A 15,124-nucleotide genomic window follows, 5' to 3' on the forward strand; every position below is an offset into this window, starting at 1 on the left:
TTGTGTGCATTTCGAGCTAGCTAGCTCATTACGAATCATCTCATGCCTTGACTTCCCGATCAGATTTGTCCATCGAGTCACCAGCATCCCGACCTTCACCAGCTTCCGAATTGGGGTCACTTGTGAGGGTGACAGCAAGGACCGCCGGAATGGCAATGACGAGCGAGCCCATGCAAAGACCCCAGTCCATCGCAAACTGCGTCATGGCAGGTTTCTTCAAGGCGTTGATGCGCCACGCCATGGCACCACCAGTAGCCTGGAATGTTTTATACGCCCCAACAGTGATTGCTGTCTCGGCCGGTGAATTCGAGCGGGCACCCATGAGCCAGTAGCAGAAGGATTGCCAGAAGGCATCGTAAGCACCGTAGAAGATGTAGAGGAAGATGGGACCGACAGAGAGACTGCCCTCGGTGTAATCAATGTCCTGCTTCAGGCCCGCGGCCATCCGACGATCCGACCATTTCTGGAACGCATATCCACCACCCCAGATGACCATTCCTGTCACAAACAGGAAACCCCATCCGATACGAGCGCGAGTCGGTCGGTTGAATCCCGGCATATCAAGGATGAGGCCGATGATTAGACCACCAAGCATCTGCGCAATCCAGTAAAGAGCACCGTTGAGCGAGCGCGTTCGGATATTGAAGGTCATGCCATTGACCACATTCTGCTGGTATGAGTAGAAGACGTTGGCCGAGAAGAACAACGGCAACATGCACAACACGCGCCAGTCAGTCATCGTGTTGAGTGCCTGTCGGGCAGTCTTGCGCCAGTTCTTTTCAGATTGTGGTGTGGCTTGCAACTGCGAGACACGAACACTCGAAGGTGGGCAGATGAGCAGGCCCAGCAGCCACCCGATGGCCATGATAATCAAAAGAGCGATATAAGTTCCGTCCGAAACAGTGCCACTCTTGGAGTGATAATTGAGGCCAAAGCTTGCGAGGGATCCAACGCCACCACCAAGGTTGAAGATAATCCAGAATGCGGCAATGGCGCGCCCTTTTTGCGATTCCTTCACATATGTAGTCATGATCGCACCCTGTGCAACCCATAAGAATGAGGCGCCTACGCCGAGAATAGCACCGGCCGCGATCACAAAGGCTCCGTTTTTGGTGGCTATAAAAGAGAAGCTGATATCAGCATGCCGTCTAGGAGTCTCGAAGATTGGTTGCGATACCATTGAAGCACAAAAGACTGCCGGAGTATAAGGGATAGGTCCATCCACCCAGGAGGAGGCAGACTCGAGGACCAACACGGTCGAAGATAGGCCCTACCACAAACAGCGCAGTGGCTGCAGTTGCAGCGAGGAGCGCGACAGTGGCATTGGCAGCCACTGTCTGGTCGACTTGACCGGAACCTCCTAGGCCCGCGAGAGCATTGTACATCTACATTGGTCAAAATGTTAGTAAGAGTCGAGCCATGCAGGAGGTCCAAAAACCTACTCCAGGGCAACAGAAACAGATGAAGCTGATGAGGATGATCTGAAACCAGCAGTGCGTGTAAATTTGGTAGAAGATCGAACGCTTGCCATCCTCATTAGCATGCACCACCGAGTCGGCAGCATCTGCATGTCTCGTGCCGTCCTCCATCGCGTTGAGTAGGTATGACAAGGGACCTAGCCAACACTGATTCACTCTGTCAAGGACTGCAAGCTTTATTAAGCAGTAGACCAAGCAGAGACAATCAAACGCAAGGCCGGGGCCCCCTCCCTGAATAAGAGGGTCATTTGTGTGGTATCTGCAACGCTACTTCGGTCAAATTGCCGATCCCTCCTTGATTGCAACAAGCATTGTAGTATCACGAGTGGAGTAGGCCAATCAAAAGACTGTCATCACTTATCAGTTGCTCGCAAATGCCGATGGACTACGGATTATGTATCCATCAACTCGTCGGGGAACGGCAGGGGAAACCGCGGAATCCCTCCACATTAGGCAAGTTTCTGGGGAAAGAAGCTCCACCAAGTCGCGTGTTTGGGGGACCAACCGCGGTTGACATCGCCAAGGGGCGCCGCCTCAATACCACCATGGTCCGCGTTACGACTCCGGCTGTGACGCCCCCACCCCGCATCTCGCTGAGCGAGAGCCGATGGAAGACCCTTGTTTGACGGACCACTAGTCGACGGCTCTGCACGGCATGGATCCGAGACTCCGAGGCGGCCCAGGAACGATGAAGAGACCAAGTCGGCCAACGGGGGTCGGCAATACTGCTCTTGGACCCTGGCTATTGTCGGGTTCTCATCAACGGTCGCTACACAGCTAGTCAGCCTCTGTGCCACGGAGAGCGATTCGTAGAAGAATCTGTGCGTCAACTCTGCCATTCAAAAGACCAGAGTTGATCCCTACATCGGCGCATTCATCGAGTGCCGACAAAATGGATCTGAGCAGCTTGGCCCAGTTGCAGACCGAGGGGGTTAATCCCCGAACAGTACACATCGACCGCATGTCGACAATGGAGATGTGCACAGTCATCAACTCTGATGACCACAGGGTGGCGGGGAGTGTCAGTGTCTGTCTACCTGAGATCGCTGGAGCGATTGACGCACTGGCACCGCGTGTTCGTCGAGGTGGCCGAGTTGTGTATGTTGGGGCGGGAACTAGTGGAAGGTGAGTGAAACCCTTTCAGCTGTACAAATCACTGCGGTGACCAATAACGAAGACATTTAGACTGGGAATCCTGGATGCTTCAGAGATTCCACCGACTTTTGCCGCTCCGCACTCCCAGTTCATTGGAATTATTGCTGGCGGAGATGCAGCTATCCGTCAAGCACAAGAGGGCGCCGAGGATAACGCACAAGCGGGTGAAGATGACCTAAAGCGCCTCAATCTGAACCCGGAGCTTGATAGTGTCATTGGAATCGCTAGTTCAGGCCGGACACCGTATGTCTTAGGATGTTTTGCTTTTGCCAAACGGCTAGGCTGCGTCACGATTGGCGTGGCTTGCGCATCACCCTCGGCGATGGGCCGCTCAGGCGATGTGGACTTTCTCATTGCTCCGCTTCCAGGACCAGAGGTTGTGACAGGCAGCACGAGACTCAAGTCCGGCACAGCGACGAAGTTAGTCTTGAACATGTTAAGCACAGGCACCATGATCCGAGTGGGCAAGACCTACGGCAATATGGTATGAACCTCCCTCTAGAAGTTGATGACCCACAAAAGACTGACACGAGACTAGATGGTCGATATGGTGGCGTCAAATCTCAAACTGGAGCAGCGATCACGAAACATGCTCCGTCGTCTCAGCCCAAAGTGCAGCTCAATGTCGGATTCGGAGCTAGATGCACTTCTTGCGCAGTCCAAGCGCAGCGTTAAGCTTGCAATGCTTGTTGCCGAAACCGGGGAAACAGCGGAGGTTTGCCAACAGCACTTGGATTCGGCTGGTGGCGTGTTGGCTGGCGCATTGGATCGAGCATGCCCATCCACCCAGCCTTTGTCACCCAACGAGATTATCTCAAGGCGATTCGCGCTGTGCATCGATGGTGGCGGTACTAAATGTGCTGTGGCCATTGCTGACGGCTCTGGTAGCACGAGCCATGGCTATGCTGGCCCTTGTAACCTGTATGTAGCAGTTATTCCTCTATAACGGTATGAATGATGTGGACTGACCGCACTGCTAGGACCGACGGTATCGGGAATATCCCTGGGGTTGTTGCTACCTTGATTAAGGCCACCAAGAGTGCGCTTAAGGAACATCTGCCAACTGGGACGGAGCTCAGTGATGCGGAGTGGAAGCAATATTTGAAATCCTGCTTTAGCTCCGTTTGGGTCGGTCTTGCAGGCTTGGACCGCGCTGGATTGCACGAAACACTGGCTCCGACGCTGGCGGAGATCTTCGGACTCGATCGTACCACATCTCGCTTCCGGCTGACAAGTGACGTTGACCTGTTACCCGCATCAGTCTCAGTTGAAAAGAATCCTTGTTCTGTACTCGTTCTCATCGCGGGTACTGGCAGCATTGCCATGCGGTACACTTGGACAGAAGGTTCGGGCTATGTTCGCCTGGCTCGCTCTGGTGGTTGGGGCCATATGTTGGGAGATGAGGGTGGCGGTCATTCCATTGGGCTAGAGGCCATAAAGCACACGCTGCTCGTTTTGGAAGAGCAGACTCTTGGTCTTCGACCACAAGCGTTGGACAAGTTCGAGGATGCAGTGATCAAGCAGCTGGGCTGTGCAGCCTCCAAAGACGGCCGTATCGACATTCTGAGCGACCTCTTGTCTGGGAATCACCAAGAGACTGTCAAAACCCGGATTGCCCAGCTGGCTGAGACCGTGTTGGAACTGGCATTCCACGACAGCACCGCTAATGCAATCGTGAGGGCTCAAACAGCTCATCTTGTCACCAAGACGCTGGGACGACTGACCGACCCTAAGAGCACTGGCTATGCAGCAACCCAAGAAACCGTATTAGTACTTGCGGGTGGGTTGATGAGGAATGAGGGATATCAACGGGCTTTGAGAGAGCAGTTGGACCAGCGAGGATTACACTTTGAGGGTGTTCGCGTGGTGGACGACGTTGCTGCGGCTGGGGCCACGTTCTTGTTGAAGAGGAAAGAGTGAAGAGGTAGAAAGTTGACAGATTATGACCCCCTCCCCAAAAAACACCCAAATATAACGATAGCTCAAGCAGTACATAGAAGAGAATTGCATTTTGGTGAATACAGCTGGCCTAGCCTTGAGTATCGCGCAATTTCAACTCCCCGGTAGTTGTCCAAAATCCTTCCCTTGGCAAAACAGTCGCCCATTTGTCGCGTCAGCTCCTCTTTCCAGCTATGGGGACTACTTCGATCACAGACTCCATGCCAGGACTGTGATTCCAAACTCCAGAAATCTCCAAGCCACACTATGCAGCAAGTTCCCATTGACTCTCAGATCGCGTGACCCCAGCACCGATGCTCATCATCAATCTACCTACGATACTGATGTTTAATACAGGCTAACTAAGCTACGCAGTCACATAGGTGGAGTACGCTCCTTGAGCTAGCCGTTTGCCCAAGAGGAACTTATCTAATGATCGTAAGGCAGACTATAAAGCGGTCAAATATAGCGCGTTATTCCATAGTATCTATCTGCTGCTGTACCTACAGGAATCCTATCTGCTAAGGTCTACCAAGAAATCCAAACAGCAATTTTTCATAGCGACTCCGCAAACTGAATTGACCTCGTTCAAAATCAATACTATATTAGTAATTCCTGAACTAACTCATAGAGTGACCGCTATAAAGCGGACACAAGACCCAGGCACCTTGCGCCGATCCTTAATCGAGTCTTAACTGTGTGAGTCATGACAGGAATAGCTACAGAGGCTATGTCGGTGTAGATAACACGTGAGGCAAGCCTGGCAAGAGCCGCAAGACTCCAGCCTTTATGCATGATCCCTGCCTGCTTCTCGCTGCCTGACAGTTGCCTCGTTCTGTGATGTGCACGGATACTCTATGCGGCTGAACGCATGTACACGTGATGTGACGAGGTGATACATACTACGCTCTCGAATCGCGCTTTGTCCGTGGGTGTTGATGTGATGCACCAGACCCCAGACGAGTTTTTAGGCTCAAATTTTGAACAGCCTCCAGAGATTTGTCTTCCCCGGCTTGAAATACTATTTATCAGTCACAGTGCTTAAGATGGGGCGTGTTCTGAACTGCTCTTTCAGTAATGGAACGTTTGATGCGGATCTGGACGTTGTGAGTAAGAGACCATGAGTTGCTGGGCTTTTAACCCTTTTTCTGACTGTATTCATCTTTTCTGTAGGCTGGAGAAGGGGTCAGTATCCTCGTTCTCCTACACTCGATTCATGATCGCTGATAAAACAAAAGGTACTTATCGCGTTTTTAGCAACAGCATGGTGTACCTTCATCGTGGCAATAATTAGCTACTTCACACGAGATTGCCTGCCTCCCGACGTACTCAGTGGCGCCGACTGGGTCTTTTCCCCGATTCTGGACAAGATCCCGACCCACTTACATCGCCCGAAGGTGGTACAGAATGTTATGCTGATTCTGGGGGACCTGCAACTTGTCACGGGTACTTCGATATACCTGGTTGCGTACAGCAGACATTCCAGCATAACGCAATATCATTTCAACATCGCGGTCTTACAGGCCCAGATAGCGCTCGCGATGTACACGATTATTGCACTCGCGACCCGAGACATTCTTCGCAAAAGCTGGTATAAACGCTTCTGGAGATGGCCATGGGTCTTCACTATCTGCATCGCAGACATTATCAGCAGTTTCATAATATGGGATGATGGTTTTTTAAAAGACCTGAACTGGGGACTACCTATGCAGTGTGCGTGGAGAACTATTGGTCACTATAGCGGCAATGCCCTTGTTTTGCTCATTCTGGACGTATTCACGTCGCTGTCGGATATTTCGTACGCCACAGCTCTTTTTTTCCCGTCTTCGGAACGCTTCAACTTTCTTCAACAACTTCCGGACTTGATCCTGGAGCTTTCTCTCTTCAGTTTCAAAGGAGCGTGCAGACTTGACCAGCAGCGCATGACAACACAAAGCTCTCTACTGCGGGCGGCGATGACGCCTATCACAAAAACTTTGCTCTTTCTTGCCGGTCTGATCTTCATTATCGTTCTCTGTGTTACGGATATTTTTACTTCAAGAAGCTTCCAGATCCTCTTGTCTTACATCAAACTGATGTCAAATTCCGCCCTTCTCGTTGCCCTAAGGCAAAATGCCCGAAATAATGGAATGGAAGGCGACGAAAACTCGTGGGGATTTGGGCAAATCTTGCCTCTCTTACTCCTAACCTTACCCATTTTTCAAACAATGGAAATGGTGCTAGGTATCTTCCCACGCAGTCTTTCCTTTCTATTTAAGACCAGAAAATATCTAATAAATGCTATAGATCGCAAGGACACTGGTCTAAAAGAGTCTAGACGATCATCATCATGTCCATCGAAAAAGCCGAATACCAACGAGGAATCATCAGCGCAAAACCAGCAGCGTAACGAGGAGACGGAGCAATCACCTGCGCGCGAGTCTCAAGAGACACTGTACTCCCCTTCAGAAGTTGACTTGAATCTATCTACTCCCCTTTCTCGCCAGAGTACACTGGATGCGTTGGATCAAATTACGCCACAAGGTGGTCGCCAACAGAGAGTAGACACCGAAATGGGCCGCTCGATTTTGTCTGATAATACTCGAGTCCAGCAATCAGCTTCCGGGGGCTCTTTGAATTTGTTTGAAATTGCAACAGACAACTCACTGGAGGCAGTTCGAGATTGCCAGAACCCAAACTACAGGAAGCTTAGCATTGTTTCCGTCGGGATAGTTTATCTTATGATACTCATCTTGTACCATTATGCATTGGGGACTGAACGAATCACTTCAGCACTGACAGACAATCCAGTCGTGTCCGATGAATAGGCGGCATTTTGGGGAGGCTATTCACGGTCAGATTGGGAGTCTTCCATGAACCACACGAGCGACTCTGTTCACTGACCTGGTAAACAAGGCGCAGAAAAGTCTCCATCGGTGTTTCCACGGCCAATTTAAGTTGGTCGATCATCTGAAGGAGCTCGAAGTGGGTATGTGGTGACGAATTTAAGGCATCTCGCAAGGCCAGCTGTCCGAGGCGATGAACCATCGCATACAGAGGCGTGACCACCGTCATGCCTGCGGCTGAAGAGAAGAAAACGGAGACAGGATGAGCGGTGCGGGAAGACGGCGTTGATAATAGGTAGCACGGGCAAGGGAGACTCCCTCCTGTCACTGGTTTTCTAAGGCCGCTTTATACACCCTGCAATTGCCTCTTCAAATCATGTCACCCAGCCAGGATGTATACGCTCCGAGAGCTGGGCAGCATCCCCTACCTGTTCGCCTACCGGCAGACGTTTCTTTCAATGGCGATCCATAGCCGAAGGATGTCCCCGGTAACTCGTTAGGGAGGAGCAGCCTTGTGTTTGACCCTAAAAGGCCTGTCATACGGGCTGCAACGGTCCATAGGCCCGATACAGGTGACCCTTGGTGAGGAGTGACGAAGAATACGATGCTGCAAGTACTGTTAACGATATCTCGAGCGGCATCCTTGGGATTGGCCAAGGTCTGCTGAAGGTTCAGGTCTGCACGTGGGGGAATTAAAGTCGCGATGCACCTCTTTTATGATATTTCCCCAAAGCTGTGGCCGAGGAAGACGATCGGAACAGACTGTAGTCTCTTGTTAGCCGTGTTATCTTCGGATTTTGCAGACCTCACGCATAATGTAATGACCGATGCTTCACAAACTCGTCCAACAATAGGTGACCGATCTGCTGCGCTGACATCATCGGGGAGTCAATCAACCAGCCAGAGTTATAAGTTTTCCACTGGCGCCCCCTCACGGGAAACACCAAAAAGGGCGAAGCGTAGCGCAATATCATATACAATAAGGTTAGGTAGAAGACTACTCCGTGCTTACTACCTGATAGAACTGTATTTAAAGCTTGGGGCCATGGTCATGATGGGCGTCAGTCATAAACAAAGAGGTGAGGTTCATGACATCGCCCGAGAACGCCTGAACACGATGGTTTACCATGTTTCTTACGTCCTCGGTGGGTGTCAAGCCATAATGCTTAACTGCGTAGGCTGCGGAGATGGAGAAACAGAAGAGAGCTGCCAGTTGCATGATTGAGGAGGGAGGATGAGTGAATCGATACAAGAATAAGATGATTCACGAAGTTGAGTGGTTTGAATCGTTATGGAGTCAAGAAGCGATTTCCTCCTGGCATTCCCTTTGCTAAAATACTCAAGGATGAAGTGCACAGGCCATGCTTAGAACCGACTTTCTGCCCGGTAAATTAAATAAGGCATTTACTTTCCTACCGACATCTTGTTTTCTGGCCTCCTCGTACATCTATGTGGGTACTTGAAGAGGTCGTACTGGGAAGGAATATCCTTGTCCTATTTTTTTTTGAAATTGCACAGCCCTATTAGATAGCAATAACAGACTCTCATCAACCCACAATATACGACAGTAGATTCTTTCAGCTGGAAAAAGAGAAATATGCCTAAGCAAAGTTGCGCAAAGTAACATCCCAACATATGTGGCTCAAGATTCTACCCGGAATTGTCTGTAGTCTGCCAAGACTAGAGAATACTGAGACATTTTCTGGAATTCCCCTCCGCTAGATATCTAAGCGGTAATCTTTCTCCATGATTCCCTCGCCTTCAAGCTGGTCCACCACTTTTGGAAAGCAGGATACTTGGCATAAAGCTCCGCGGCACCAAATTGCTCAACAAGAACCCCATAAGGCAGGTGGTAGAGATCTGCGAGAGATAGCTTATCGCCTGCTAGGTAGGGCTGCTTGGAGAGAACGCGCTCGTAACCTTCCAAGACAGTGTTGAGTTGACCCAGGAGAGCCTGGACTCGGGCTTCATCAGTGGCACCAAGACCCTTTCGGGGCTTGAAAATCTTCTCGAATGCAATTTGCGAGACGATGGGGTCGAAATAGGCCTGCTCGATGGAGACAGCCTTGTTGTAGTTTTTCAGTCAGTAGGCATTGCAGTCATTTGCGGGCAAGGGTAAGTCTCATACCTGCTGGAAGAGAGCGAATGCTTTCAAATCAGTCTCATCGGGATACAAATCAGTTCCCTGAGAACGGTACTTGGTAGCGATATATTGAGCAATGGCTCTGCTCTCTGTGTAATTTAGCACGTAGTTCACATGGATACTATGCATCAAATATCCAAAGGATAGGGATGACGCTTACCAAAGACTTGCACACCAGTTTCGGTATCCTCGAGAACGGGGACCTTGCCAAATGGATGCAGCTTGCTGAGGTATGCCTCAGACTTTTGCTCGCCCTTGCTCAGATCAACAGGGATAAACTCGACCTCCACCCCCTTCTCCAAGAGAACGGTGCGGACCCGGTTGGTGCATGTAGAGAGGGGAAACCCGTGCAGCTTGAGAACCATTTTGATTAATAGGGGGTTGTTATTGAACTGAAGAATTTTTACGTAGCTGGCGGGATATTGTTGCAAGATCTTAAATAGTCGTGCTGCAAGCAATGTACGTTGTGTCATGAATCATAACAAGCGAGAATTTCCGTTCGTCATCAGAACGGAATGCTTCCGCCTTATGACAAAGCCCTTTCAATTGCTGACTGTTCACTGGTTTGATCGACAGTTTTATCAGTGCCTTACTGCCCACCAGACCCCCACATTAGTCTTCGTAGATTTTCATGAATTTTTGACTACCATTTGATATTCTAATAATAATCCAAAAGCTGCACGGCATCTATGGACGTAATAATAGGCCTATTGTACATGGCAACGAGAGAAAACAGGTGACATCCTCCAAATCGACCCCAGGGTACGAAGAAAAGGAAATTGGATCAGGCTATGAAACAAAAAGCAGGATTTTAAGCCATCAGAGCGACCAAGATCGCGGCAATAATGGTCGAGAACTTCACAGATGCCCTTTCGGCAGCACCGGTGAAGACAGGACTGACAGCGCTGCTGGTGCTTCCCTGGAACGTGCTACCCGAGGCACTGGAGGCGGCGGTAGCTACAGCAATGGCGGACTTGGTTTGTGAGGCCTTGTAGGTGGGCATGGAACTGGCCCCAGGAGCGAGGATAATGGTCGGTAGAGGGCGATCCGTGGAGGCCGCAGTCTCTGGCACACCGCTAGATGCAGCATCAGCACCAGTCGGTTGGCTGGATGTCTGGCTGCTGACACCCGCGAATGCAGAAGAAGCAGCAGGGGTAGAGATAGCCGTAATCTCGGCTGCAGGCTGGGTTTGAACTTCCTTAACAGAGTTTGTAGCAGATGAGGACGCAGATTGAACGGACTCTACAGTCGCAGGAACATTCACGACGTTGGAGCTCTGGGCAGACGAAACAGCGAGAGCCTTGCTCTCAGCAGCAGCCGCGGAATATGAGGAGGCCTCGGCGACCGGGCAAAGAGTGGTGGTCGAAGTAACAAATTTGGTGACGTACCGCGTAGAGGAGCTCTTTGTAGACTGTTCAGTGGCGGAGGAGACATCACCACCCAGCTCGCCAACAGTGCCAGCAGTGACGGCAGCAGCACGGGTTTCGGTGGAGGCAGAAGCAGCGGAGGCAGTGCTCCATCCTTGGCTAGCAGGAGTCTCAATCACGGCGGCGGAAGTGTGAGCAGTGGTTTCCGGGGCAGCCTGAGTAGCAGAAGCCTCGGTCACAGCCTGGGCAGCAGCAGTGTGGGTAGTGGTCGAAGAATGCGTAGTAGAGGCAACCGTCTCGGCAGCCACACCGGTCTGGTAAATCTTGACGGAGTTGATCTCCCAGTAGGTCTGCTCGAATGCGGTAGGATTCTTGGCGACGTAGTTGATGCAGCTCTGGGAAGAATCAGAGCCGGACATGGGGCATCCGGACTGGCCGTAAACACCACCGGCCCAGTCACCACAGAAGGTCACATCAAAGACGAACGATTGAGCCTTGAAGCTGTTGCCGACGTCACAACCGTCCTCGACGAGAGCCATGGGAGTGCCAAACTGGGAAACGTCGGGTGCGCCCTTGGTGATTGAAGTTGGGATAGAAGCGCGGGGGAAGAACCAGATCTTGACGAACTGCTCAGTCCACTGCATAGCGTAAACTCCGCCACCCTGCTTGTTGAACGAAGTACCGTAGCTGCCCTGCTGGCCCTCGATAACACAGCCGACGGTGCCCAGGTCCTCACCACAGCCAGTGGCATTGACGGCTCCGGTCATACCTGTGTCCGTGATGCTGCAAGTACCAGCAGTGTGCATGACAATCTCGTTGTGGTCCTGTAGATTGACACCTTCGATGATATCGATTTCACCGTCCGCAGGCCAGTTCTTACCCACCGACCAGAAGGCAGGCCAGCTACCACAGATACTTCCCGGCATGTGCGCAATGTCAGCGATCACCAAGGACTGGTCGTAATACTTCTTGCTGCCGATGCGCACAGAATCACGGCCCTTGCCAGTTGTGGATAGAGTTGTCTTGTGGTCGACACCGATATAAACACTGCCGCCATCGTTGATCTTGACGAGGCCTGCACTCTCTGCGCTGCTTTTGTCGAGATATGTGACGAAACCATTGGTGGGATCGGACCCAGTGTGGAAGTTGAAATAATCCAAGAAACCCTCGCCGTGCCAATTCTCAACCAGTTGATAGTTTTCAGCAGTCGCCGCGACTGGCGCGGCGAGCAAAGCGAAGAACAGCGAACCAGCGCTGAGGGAAAGCGACGAGGACAACATGGTTCCCGTCGGATGTATGAAAGGTGGTACAAAGTGAAAGGGGACGCAAATGCTCAGGCCAGATGCTGGTTCGATACACACACTATCGAGTGGCACAACAGCAACTGAGCAGAAAAAGCGAAAGGTAGCGAGGGAAGGGATGTGAAGATAAAAGGAACGAAAGATCTAATCAGAAAAAAAAAAAAGGATGAAAGAAAGGCAGACAATCCCAGATCGTCAACGAAAAGAATGAAGAAAGGAATGTGCGATGAGCGCGTGGAGGAGGAGGAGGAGGAGGGGATGGAGGAAAGCGCGAGGCAGCAGCATCCCAAGTATTTAGAATCTTCGAATGTTTGGAATTATTTCTTCCATACTCCTCACTTCTCTGCCTCCAGGAGGCGGACACTCCACTTGCAAGCTCTTTTTCAGGCACTTGCCTTCGCTCCACCACTCATCGGCCAGAACGACTCTGGATGCTACCAACCCCTGGACGATGGCTTTGTATGTGACGGCGGAGTTCCTTGTCCAAAGACTCCAAACTCGCCACGGATGGTCCAACGGGCATCGTTCAGCGGTCTCGGCCAGGGGTAGTAAATCCACCGACGTGCGCGATCGACCATTCTTCACTGGGGGTGGATCCCAGCGATTCACCAAGATGATGGAAGGACGCGCGGTGACTGGCTCCGGGCATGGCGGCTAAGAGGTGGACTGGGGGTCAACTTGAAACGCCATTTGCTCGGCACGGATACACTCCAAACAACCGGCGAAACAGAAGCCCCTCCCTCGTCCAGCCATCTTGCCATGGGCGTTAAAAGGGGAAGTGGTGTCCGACATGGTGGTCGCGCTTTTGAGAAATGTCTCTGAATCATTCTTTCAGTCAAGATACTCAATTATGATGACTGTGTGAATGGTATGACCTCATCTCACATTCCTCATTCTCGCGGCCATGTTTATGGTTGCGTAGTGCGACCGAGCCGTTGATCCGGAGATGACGGGCGATCACTCGGGGTGGCCCGAGTCAGAAGTGTGATTGCATGAATCAGAACTGGTAAGTTGGGATGAATGAAGCCAAGCAACACAGGCTAAATGGGACAGGTGAAAGGAGAATTGACGATGATTGGAGGGAGGGAGAAGAAAGAAAAGATGAAACCAAAGGAGGGGAACTAGACTCGAGAGGCTTGGCATTGAACCCCACCAACCAAGAGAACTGTACATGCTGTGCATACTCTCTGATATACTGGATGATTTGAATCGTTCATGATCACTTTATTGCCTTATCGCTCATCCAATTCTGTCTTGTTCTGAACGAGTGGCAATTTTAGAGCTAGAGATGCGCCTGCGCCTCCATTATGATGATGTCGCCTGGGAGAAGAGCGAGGAGATCATTGATACCCGGGTACAACAGCTTCTTGATCCTGAGGTTCTTGCATCCGTTGGCAATTTTCTTGTCAAATACCGTCGTCCAAATAAGCCGGGTCTTTTCGATGTTCTAGCCAAAGGGGCCTTTAACATCCTCTTCAAGATAACATACAAGAACACGAGCGCTGCTGTGATACGCTTCCCACAGCCGGGTGCTATCATGTTCCCTGAAGAGAAACTCCGTAATGAAGTCGCTATAATGCGATATATTCGAGGTAAAACCTCAATTCCGGTACCTTTCATCTACCACTGGGGGAATAAAGATCAGAGTCCACTGAAAGTAGGTCCTTTTTATCCTCATGGATTGTATCGAGTATACTGCCGATATGTACGATCTTCTTAACACGCCTGGATGCCCGAATGATCAACGTGGAATTCTGGATCCCAATATCAACGAGGCAAAGCTACAAACTCTCTATAAAGAGGCAGCAAGTGTACTTGTCCAACTTTCTCGGCTATCTACCCCAGATCGGATCACTAGACCAGATTGACGATTTCACCTGGAAACTGGCATCTCGACCTCTATCCAGGCCTATGAACGATCTTATTCGACTCGGATCCCTACCCCGGTCGAAATTACCAAGAGAAACATTCCACTCGAAGTCATCCTACTTTGAAGCGTTGGCAGAACTACATCTTACACATCTCATTCATCAGCGAAACGATGCAATCCTTTCAGCCGAAGATTGCGCCGAAAGTTCGTTGCCAGATATCTCTTTCGCAAACTTTCCAGAGAGAGGAAGTGGACGAAAACGTGGGCCTCGCTTGATAACGGTCCATTCAAGATCTGGTTGACGACCTCCGACCGACTAACTTTCTCATGACATGGATGAGAACTTAAAGCTCGCGGGCGTTGTTGATTTGGAATTCACCTATGCAGCCCCAGTTGAATTTTCCTACGCGCCACCTTGGTGGCTTCTTATCGAAAAGCCCGAGTACTGGCCTCAAGGCTTGGATGACTGGTGTATGCAATATGAGCGGCAACTTCAGACCTTCCTCAAAGCACTGACTCGTCACGAAGACGTTGAGATGCAGAATGGTAGACTAATAAGTGATCAGCGACTGTCTAGTCCGATGGAAGCAAGCTGGAGAAGTGGAGATTTCTGGGTGGTGTACGCCGCAATGAACAACTTTGCCTTTGACTCGATATACTGGCAAAGGATTGATCAGCGATATTTCGGATCAGCGACTTGTGCCTTGGAAGATGTCTGGCAGCAAAGATTGGATCTCTTGGAGCCGGAAGAACGAGATGAAATGGAGAAATACGTTGCTCTCAAAGTCGAAGAGATGGAAAGCAGAGTCTTGGCATGGGATCCCGACGAGTATACTTTGGAGTTTGCGAAGACCAAGCTTGAGAGCCAGACCACCAAGGAGGGTGACGAAAATGCGTCTTAGAGAAGGATCAGCCTCAATGCTGACACCCCCGAGACACATCTTAGAAATCAACTCTATTCAGAGTGCTTGAATTCTCGTTCAGGGCAACTTGTTATTGTTCGGGGTGGCGCTCCGTGATTTGATTAGAAAGTACATCACGCTATCG

At 50.8% G+C, this 15,124-nt stretch overlaps 8 protein-coding genes across 8 annotated transcripts; 4 read left to right on the forward strand and 4 right to left on the reverse strand.

Moving 5' to 3' along the window:
* Positions 1–40: 40 nt before the first annotated feature.
* On the reverse strand, positions 41–1,589 carry N7473_011246 (putative MFS transporter; the record flags this gene model as incomplete). Its single annotated transcript, XM_057157185.1, has 3 exons — positions 41–1,116; positions 1,178–1,385; positions 1,443–1,589. 3 exons carry the CDS (start codon positions 1,587–1,589, stop codon positions 41–43), a joined length of 1,431 nt encoding a protein of 476 aa, XP_057003035.1.
* Positions 1,590–1,927: 338 nt separating this feature from the next.
* On the reverse strand, positions 1,928–2,317 carry N7473_011247 (uncharacterized protein; the record flags this gene model as incomplete). The annotated part of the gene is made up of 1 exon (XM_057157186.1): positions 1,928–2,317. The coding sequence occupies one exon, from the start codon at positions 2,315–2,317 to the stop codon at positions 1,928–1,930; it is 390 nt and encodes a 129-aa protein (XP_057003036.1).
* Positions 2,318–2,370: 53 nt separating this feature from the next.
* N7473_011248 (putative glucokinase regulator family protein) lies at positions 2,371–4,553 on the forward strand (the record flags this gene model as incomplete). The annotated part of the gene is made up of 4 exons (XM_057157187.1): positions 2,371–2,603; positions 2,664–3,117; positions 3,172–3,554; positions 3,614–4,553. The coding sequence occupies 4 exons, from the start codon at positions 2,371–2,373 to the stop codon at positions 4,551–4,553; spliced, it is 2,010 nt and encodes a 669-aa protein (XP_057003037.1).
* A 1,064-nt stretch (positions 4,554–5,617) lies between these two features.
* On the forward strand, positions 5,618–7,378 carry N7473_011249 (uncharacterized protein; the record flags this gene model as incomplete). Its single annotated transcript, XM_057157188.1, has 4 exons — positions 5,618–5,677; positions 5,745–5,756; positions 5,810–6,794; positions 6,858–7,378. 4 exons carry the CDS (start codon positions 5,618–5,620, stop codon positions 7,376–7,378), a joined length of 1,578 nt encoding a protein of 525 aa, XP_057003038.1.
* Positions 7,379–9,122: 1,744 nt separating this feature from the next.
* Positions 9,123–9,904, reverse strand: N7473_011250 (glutathione S-transferase family protein; the record flags this gene model as incomplete). The annotated part of the gene is made up of 3 exons (XM_057157189.1): positions 9,123–9,461; positions 9,525–9,628; positions 9,700–9,904. 3 exons carry the CDS (start codon positions 9,902–9,904, stop codon positions 9,123–9,125), a joined length of 648 nt encoding a protein of 215 aa, XP_057003039.1.
* A 446-nt stretch (positions 9,905–10,350) lies between these two features.
* On the reverse strand, positions 10,351–12,186 carry eng2 (putative GPI anchored endo-1,3(4)-beta-glucanase; the record flags this gene model as incomplete). Its single annotated transcript, XM_057157190.1, has 1 exon — positions 10,351–12,186. One exon carries the CDS (start codon positions 12,184–12,186, stop codon positions 10,351–10,353), a length of 1,836 nt encoding a protein of 611 aa, XP_057003040.1.
* Positions 12,187–12,414: 228 nt separating this feature from the next.
* On the forward strand, positions 12,415–12,756 carry N7473_011252 (uncharacterized protein; the record flags this gene model as incomplete). The annotated part of the gene is made up of 1 exon (XM_057157191.1): positions 12,415–12,756. One exon carries the CDS (start codon positions 12,415–12,417, stop codon positions 12,754–12,756), a length of 342 nt encoding a protein of 113 aa, XP_057003041.1.
* A 739-nt stretch (positions 12,757–13,495) lies between these two features.
* N7473_011253 (uncharacterized protein) lies at positions 13,496–14,979 on the forward strand (the record flags this gene model as incomplete). Its single annotated transcript, XM_057157192.1, has 2 exons — positions 13,496–13,864; positions 14,428–14,979. 2 exons carry the CDS (start codon positions 13,496–13,498, stop codon positions 14,977–14,979), a joined length of 921 nt encoding a protein of 306 aa, XP_057003042.1.
* Positions 14,980–15,124: the final 145 nt, after the last annotated feature.

Source organism: Penicillium subrubescens (genome assembly GCF_028828155.1).
Source record: "Penicillium subrubescens strain IBT 31985 chromosome Unknown utg000010l_segment0_segment0, whole genome shotgun sequence".
NCBI lineage: Eukaryota > Fungi > Ascomycota > Eurotiomycetes > Eurotiales > Aspergillaceae > Penicillium > Penicillium subrubescens.